General features: G+C 34.9%; 1 protein-coding gene across 1 annotated transcript; it reads left to right on the top strand.

Annotated features, from left to right (window-relative positions):
* The first annotated feature begins 3,853 nt into the window (after positions 1-3,853).
* On the top strand, positions 3,854-8,069 carry LOC139873499 (probable inactive receptor kinase At1g48480). Its single transcript, XM_071861428.1, has 2 exons — positions 3,854-5,270; positions 7,213-8,069. Exons 1-2 carry the CDS (start codon positions 3,935-3,937, stop codon positions 7,839-7,841), a joined length of 1,965 nt encoding a protein of 654 aa, XP_071717529.1. The 5' UTR covers positions 3,854-3,934; the 3' UTR covers positions 7,842-8,069.
* The last annotated feature ends 612 nt before the right edge of the window (positions 8,070-8,681 follow it).

Genomic DNA, 8,681 nt, shown 5'->3' with positions numbered 1-8,681 from the left:
GGTCTTGGTGGATTTGCGAAGAAAGGAAGGAATAAGATTTGGTTTGTGGTGGTAGTGATGTTATTACAATCAATGGTTCGTTCAATGATTGTTTTGTAGCTTGATTCAATTGACAGCAAGATATTCTTTCAGAGAAAGTAAAATTAAAAGCAAAATGTGATTGTAACAGATTTTTAACTTCATCTGTGTTTAAATTACGTTTGTACAATAATTAAGAGACATGAAACAAATTATAAAAAGTTGATTGTGATGTTGAGCGAATTTGAGATCTCTCGTACGATTTGAAATAGAGAATGGAGAAATTTAGATCAGATATATATTACCTCCCAATTAATTCGCATAATTCAAAAGGTTCCTTAACATATAAACAATTTAAATGTGATTTATAAGCATAACAGAATAAGTATCTCTTGTATATATATGTATGTAATGGTAGTATATATATAAATATTTGTATATGTAATTGTATTATATATGTATAATATATTTATGTATATTTTATTTTTATATATATTTATTTATATTTTTGTTTATATATTTTTATTTAATTGTATCTAACGGAAATTTATATATGTATTTGTATAACCATATATATCGAATATCCATATATATATATATATATATATATATATATATATATATATATATATATATATATATATATATATATATATATATATATATATATATATATAACATATATTAATTATTTACTATTCAAGCATTACAATATATATAGAAATCATGTATGTATTCATCTCAATAACAATTTAATTATGTTATATTACATTTTAATTCAGATGATTTAAGTGTACTTTATTACTTTAAAATATTATATATACACTTATATTTATATATATGTTTACTTGTTTATTTGCACGCAATCGTTCGTGAATCGTCGGGAATGGTCAAAGTCAAATGCATTAGTTCAAACATTTTGAAATTCAACATTACAGACTTTGCTTATCGTATCGAAATCAAATAAGATTTAAGTTTAAATTTGGTTGAAAATTCCCGGGTCATCACAGCTTGTTGTTGGTGGTATTGGTGCTGTTGGTGCTGGTGCTGGTGGTGATGTTGATGTCGGTGATGTTGCTGAAGCTGGTAATTTTTGCACCATAATTTCCAAATTGATCACTCGAACGCGATGTTCGTTGACTTCTTATATCACACCGGGATGATTGTCGGTTGGGACGAACGGATGAATAAGATTTAGAATCTGAGTTATGATATAGTCGTGGCGAGATACTCTGGATATGAGACTGAAAATGGTGTTTCGAATAGGTTCGCCGGTAAGTGCTTCAGGTTCTTCGCCAAGAGGGGAATGTGGTGGATGAAAGGGATCGCCTTCTTCTCTTCTCTATTGATTAAGTCGACTACGAACCCATCCCCAATTCATCCAGAATTGATGATGGCTGATTGGTTGATCCATTCCGGTCACACTGCTTTCGGAGCTCGAGTGAAAATCCATATCGGAATCCGAGGGACTTGAACTAGTGGCGAGTTCCATTTCGTACGATTGAATAAAGGATTTTTTTTTTATGAAATGATTTTCGGATATCGGATGATATTCTAATTGCATAGAATACCTAAATATAGTACAGAAGATCCCGTAGATTACGGAGGAGTTTACGGAATATGTCAGGCAAAGTTTACAGTAGCAGATACGCTAAGATATGAATTAGCAGATATGCTAAGATATGAATTTTGTCTATACACTATTCATGCAATCAATGCAGTAAGACGTGTCTAGACTAAGAATGATAAGCAAGTGAATCCCTAAGAATGATAAGCAGGTAATTTTTGACACGAAATGATAAGCAAAACTTTTGACATGCAGACACGGTCGAAGTCCAGACTCACTAATGCATCTAAACAACTATCAGTTAGACACACTAATGCAAGACCTGGTTCGCTAAGACCACTGCTCTGATACCAACTGTAATACAGTTGGGGACAAACACCGTCCCACCCAGTGCCTTCCTAGCTAACCGCCTGGTGACCACTGAGTGTACCTCAGATACTGACCACTGAGCCAATGCTTCGTCACACGACTAAGTCCCTAACCGACAAGTATAAACACAACTTGTCTTTGGGGCAAACTATGAATAACTTTTGGATCTACGTGATCTACTAATTGGTCCATGTGAGACCAAGCTTATGAATAACTTTTGGATCTGCGTGATCTACTTTTTGGTCCCTGCGAGACCAACTTTATAAATAACTTTTGGATCTGCGAGATCTACTAATTGGTCCCTGCGAGACCAAGCTTATGAACAACTTTTGGATCTACGTGATCTACTAATTGGTCCATGTGAGACCAAGCTTATGAATAACTTTTGGATCTGCGTGATCTACTAATTGGTCCCTGCGAGACCAAGCTTATGAACAACTTTTGGATCTACGTGATCTACTAATTGGTCCCTGCGAGACCAATCTTATGAATAACTTTTGGATCTGCGTGATCTACTAATTGGTCCATGTGAGACCAAGCTTATGAATAACTTTTGGATCTGCGAGATCTACTAATTGGTCCCTGCGAAACCAAGCTTATGAACAAAAATCTTGTGGTCTAACACTATTACTGAAATCATTATTTATGACAAACCTATGAACTCACTCAACCTAGTGTTGACTTTTAAGCATATTTATTCTCAGGTACTTAAATATTGCTTCCGCTGTATATCTGCTGCTTTGATGATGATTGCTTGCCATGCTTGGAGTCTTCATTTCATATCATATCAATTAAAGACATTTAATGCGTTGTTCATTAAATACAATGTAATCTATTTACCTTCAGCTGCAAAACTCAATAAAACGTCTCATATAGAGTCGTTCTCGTTTATACAACTGTGATTTGATATATTTAGTGACGTTATTCTTCCAGACCCTATTTGGAGGACGTCACATGTTTTGTTGTGAAGATGAGGTTTGTGAGTATTAGTCTGTGCATTTTGATTAGGGGTATTGATTGGAATAGAATTATGGGAAGTTGGTTTAAAATTAGAAGAGGAAAAAGGCGCCATAAGTCAATTAAAGGTTTATCTAAAACAATAACAGGAAATGGGAAGCATCATTTACCGGAACAAAAGATATAGCAGGCGGAAAAGAGAGAAAAAATATCGAAAATTAAAATCCCATGGGCACAATACTCAAGTCAGAGAGTTTGAAAAGTTACCGTTTCATCCACTTCCTAAACAGTAAATAAAAGTTATGAAATAATATAACAATATATATAATTGGAAGTAGTTATGATGATATATTTGAATTTATATAAGACATATTATATATTTGTATATTTAAGTATTTCGGTGAAATCAAGTTTATTAATCAATTATGAATTATAATTCATATCCGATCTAATATATATATATATATATATATATATATATATATATATATATATCCGTATTCATATTTAATAGTCATTCATTTAAATTATTCATATCCACACTGACCAGATAACATCTTAAATTGCATCACTACAGATCACACTACAAATCAATAAAGAAAGTAGTAGTGGTGGCTCTATCCACGAACAAAGTTATAAATCAACCTTAATAAGTGATAACTACAGTCAGTTAACAATTAATTAATTTAAGTAATAATTAATTAATTTTAGTTTCTAAAATTAAAAATTAGCCGTGAGAAGAGTGAGACTGATTTTTGACTCGAACTGTGTAAACACACCAACGTAGGGTTTACAGCCTGTATCTCTATTTATCTCTATCTCTATTACCTATACATACACACCACTCTCTATATCTCTATCTCCCTCCGTGTGCTCCTGCTACCATTCCTTCATTTCAACGATGAAATCACGATGTTAAATTAACAATTAATGCCACCACCATTTTACAAATCAATTCAACACATTCATACTCAACACATTGTTTCAATTAAATTGATAGGGTTTCAATCGGTAACCGCAACAATGCTGTTTATTCTAATTCACATTTTGCTTCTTCTACCGGCCGGAATAATGACGGATCTGGCTTCCGACCGAGACGCGCTACTTTCTCTCCGGTCAGCAGTCGGTGGCCGTACACTTCTCTGGACCACCACCGAACAAACGCCGTGTAACTGGTCCGGTGTAAAATGTGACTCCGCCGTTAACCGTGTTACTGCTCTTCATCTTCCAGGTGTCTCACTTGTTGGTGAGCTTCCGGTTGGAATTTTCGGAAATTTGACGGAGCTTCGTACGTTGAGTCTCCGGTTCAATGCGTTGTCCGGTTCGATTCCGGTTGATCTGGCGTCGTGTACCGGTTTGCGTAATTTGTATTTACAAGGTAATCGGTTTACCGGTTCGTTTCCAGATATTTTTTTCAGTAGTTTACGTGACCTAGTTAGGTTAAATATTGCTGGTAATAATTTAACCGGTGAGATTTCAACTGGTTTTAATAATTTTACAAGGTTGAAAACTTTGTATTTGGAGAACAATCAGTTTTCTGGTAGTTTACCTGACCTTCAAAACCCTAATTTGGAGCAGTTTAATGTGTCATTTAATAATTTAAATGGCTCTGTTCCGAAATCGCTTAAAACGAAACCGAGAGAATCGTTTATTGGAAACTCGCTTTGTGGATCTCCTCTAGACGAGTTGTGCGTTAATTCGGTGAATGTGCCTCCTGCGGTTTCGGTTGATCTTAATAGAAACAGGAAGAAGAAAAACGGTTTGTCTGGTGGTGCGATTGCCGGAATTGTAGTCGGATCTGTATTAGGTCTTGTTGTTATCCTGATTTTGGTATTTATTCTTTGTCGAAAGAGGAGTGCTAAGAAAACAAGCTCTATCGATATTGGTGGTGGAACTAAGCATAATGATGCTGAGGTTTTAGGGGAAAAACCATTAACAGGGTCGGGTAGTAACGGGTTCTCAGTGGCGGCGGCAGCTGCAGCGGCAATGGCGACAACCACAGCGGCAGGTGGAAACACCGGTGGTGGAGATGTTGGTGGTAATAAGAAGCTAGTGTTTTTTAGGAATTCGACTGCTGTGTTTGATTTGGAGGATTTGTTGCGAGCTTCTGCTGAAGTGTTGGGGAAAGGGACGTTTGGGACGGCATATAAGGCAGTGTTGGAGGCTGGAATTATGGTTGCGGTTAAGAGATTGAAGGACGTTACGGTTTTGGAGCCGGAGTTTAGGGAGAAGATTGAATTTGTGGGTGCAATGGACCATGAGAATTTGGTTCCTTTGAGGGCTTATTATTACAGTAGAGAAGAGAAGCTTCTTGTATATGATTATATGCCAATGGGAAGCCTTTCTGCACTTCTTCATGGTTTGCTATTCTATCCCCTTCATTTCTATTATAATTTATAATTTATAATTATAATTATATTATACATAAGAATAATGTTAAATGTTAAAATGTTAATGTTTATTAATAATGCATGTATGCTTGATGTTATTATGTCAACTAACTAGTATAGTAGTATTAATTTGTGAAGCAAAATTGAGTTATTGTTTGTTTTTATAGTCTGATTGTTGAGCCTTTGAACTATAACAAGTGTCAATAAAAAATAAGGATAATGATTGTTACCTTTTGTCAGTTTCGAACAACTTGCCAAAATCAATGTAACAATGTATTATTGTTAAAATATACTCCGTATAATGTAGCTAGAGATACCATCCACTTATTTATTATCTTTTGTTAATTGTCTGTCTTCTTTGTCAATTAGTTATGTTGTTTGTAGCTTTCTGATGTTTGAGTAAGTATTTCATAAACATCCATAGCAATATGCATATTAAGATTTTTAACAACTGAAGGAAATTTCATGTAGATTAATTGTTGTATTTGTGGAAATGCAAAAGATAAACTGAAGTTGCAATTTCTTGGACAGAATTGTTACTTGCAAAGCAACCTTTCTGCTTTTCTATTTTTATGTCAAAGAACGCAAGAAATTGCAATTGTAAGCAATTTTTTGTTTTCATTTTGCTTTCCCAACTACAATGGTTATTTGACAAGGTTACTACTTTCTTGTGAATATAATTCCTTTTTTTTCTGGAAAAGTTGATTCAACCAGATTAAAATTTATGGATTTAGTCAGGAAATTTGTGATTTTTGAAAAATGCTTTTTGTTTCTGTACGTATTATTATTACTTTATAATCATCGTTAATGTTAAGTTAAATATTTATATTTATATTATTGTTGTATTTTTGCATTTATATTTATGCGATTTGTATGAAAATTGTATTTTTTGAAGCTAAATAATTCTTTTAGCAGTTTTTTTTTTTTTTTTAAATAGTTATGGCTTCGTGACAGAAGCACAAGTTTGCCCCTTTCTCATGGCAATTGTTTTTTATTCTAACCAACATTTTTCTTTGGCTGACCTTTCTGCTCATGAATCTATCATAATGGCCTTTTACAGTGTACACCGAACTGGTCACTTGATAATGGCAAAAGTGACTGCAGTTGGGGGTAAATAATTGGTTTTGGGCGAGTGGTGTTTTTTGTTTTGCTCTCAAAACTTCGAAGTGTGTCCAAACCTTTATTTTGATCTATACTATTCGTATAATTTGCATAAACGCAAACACTTTTTTTGGGCAACGAAGTTGGATCACAATGTTTTGATGGTTAGAGTCAGTGAGAAATATGATTAACACTTTCCATATGAGTTTGTGTTAGTTAAACTACTAAGTATGTAGTCCCAGTAAGTTCTATTGATCTGAACTAAAAAAATTCAGACTTTTGTTAAAGGTTAGTTTTGCTGGTCTAAGAGTACCCTTTTTTCCCAACTTTTATTTGATGGGATTGAGTAGAGGTGGCAATTTGGGTGGGTCGTGCATTTTTGTAGTGGGTCAAAGCAGCCGAGGTATCTCAACTGTTCAAAACTGGCCGGATAGAACCACCCTCTGTTAAATTTCTTTTATTTATAATGAATAATGAATAATGTGTGATAATTTCAGTAATTTGATGATAAACATGTTCGGAGAAAATAAATACGGAGGTTTTTATGCATCGAGGATAAACTTGGACAACTTTTCACGTGGCTGACCCATCTGACCAGTTTCCTTTCTAGCTATATGTTTTTGTTTTGCCTATGTGAACCGTTACACATAAGCCATATAAGTCAGCCAATCTATAAGTAAATGGGTGAAACTGGCTTTTCTCTTAGTTTTATGATTAATTATGAATAGTATCTATCATAAGAATGATGATAAACATTGCCATCAGTTTCAGTAGATAAAGTATTCTGATTGTGATTCTTGATTGTTTCAGGAAATAAAGGAGGTGGTAGGACACCGTTGAACTGGGAAATGCGATCAGCCATTGCGCTTGGAGCTGCCCGTGGCATCGAGTACCTACACAGTTATGGTGACAATGTCTCCCATGGGAATATTAAGTCATCAAATATTCTGTTGACCAAATCCTTGGGGGCCCGGGTATCCGATTTCGGTCTAACCCATCTTGTGGGCCTACCCTCAACCCCTAACCGAGTAGCCGGATATCGTGCACCAGAGGTAACTGACCCACGTAGAGTCTCCCAAAAAGCAGACGTTTACAGCTTCGGGGTGTTACTATTGGAACTACTAACCGGAAAGGCCCCAACCCATGCCCTTTTGAATGAAGAAGGTGTTGACCTCCCGAGATGGGTGCAGTCAACGGTCAAAGAAGAGTGGACTTCTGAGGTGTTTGATCTCGAGCTACTAAGGTACCAGAATTTGGAAGAGGAAATGGTGCAGCTTTTGCAGTTGGCCATAGATTGTGCAGCTCAGTACCCTGATAACCGGCCTACAATGTCAGAGGTTACAAGCCGAATTGAGGAGCTGCGTCGCTCTAGCTTGTTGAGAGTGGACGATCATGATTCAAATCGTGTTCAGGATCTAGGGCCTGATTTGAGCATGTGAGGAATGATCAACCGCAGGTGGCGTTTAGTTTATTGTTAGGAATTGCTGTGTGAATCAGTTTGATTACATAATGGAACGGAAATGGTATGAGTTGGTACTTTCAAATCTGTTGTTTGGTTTAACAGTAGGTTTGGGTTTCAAATTTCGCACAGTTAACTTGTTTATGTATCCTCTTTCTAATCCAAATTCGTTTCACTAACTTGTTTAACTTTTTCCCGATAGAACCGGTTCGTCATTTTTGATAATGAAGGGCCCATGGTTGCAAACGGCTATATGGTGACTAGCCCGTCTCGTTTCATTCAAAAGTGTGATTAGTCGGCAACACTAAAAAGTACTTTAAAAAAAGTCAGTCAGTATCAGTCAACGTCGGTCAAAAGTTGACTTTTTGTTTGACCCTGTTTTAGCGTAAACGAAAATCACAAGCCCATTTAAGTAGTTGCGGAAAACACGACTTTGCATAATATTTCTTAAAATCAAACCAATAAATACGTTGGTCTTGTTCTTGTTGTTGTTGTTGTTGTTGCTGCTGCTGCTGTTGTTTGTTGTGGTGGTTGTTGTTGTTGTTTGTTGTGGTGGTGGTTGTTGTTATTTGTTGTGGTGGTTGTGGTTGTTGTGGTTGTTGTGGTTGTTGTTGTTGTTGTTGCTGCTGCTGCTACTATTACTATTATTACTATTAATTAATATTAATTTTATTAATATTATTATTATTACTATTAATTATTATTATTATTATTATTATTATTATAAAAATAGAAAAGATTATATAAAACTTATATTTTATTAATTAAACAAACAGCACATTATTTAATTTGTAAATGTTTTATTTTTAAAATTTTTTTA

This window comes from Rutidosis leptorrhynchoides, chromosome 10 (assembly GCF_046630445.1).
Source record: "Rutidosis leptorrhynchoides isolate AG116_Rl617_1_P2 chromosome 10, CSIRO_AGI_Rlap_v1, whole genome shotgun sequence".
Taxonomy (NCBI): domain Eukaryota; kingdom Viridiplantae; phylum Streptophyta; class Magnoliopsida; order Asterales; family Asteraceae; genus Rutidosis; species Rutidosis leptorrhynchoides.
This window is presented reverse-complemented; position numbering and strand designations above follow the sequence as displayed.

Coding starts and splice junctions, on each gene's coding strand:
- LOC139873499 (XM_071861428.1), top strand. CDS start 3,935: ATGCTGTTTATTCTAATTCACATTTTGCTTCTTCTACCGGCCGGAATA. Junction 5,271..7,212: donor CCTTTCTGCACTTCTTCATG/GTTTGCTATTCT, acceptor TGATTGTTTCAG/GAAATAAAGGAGGTGGTAGG.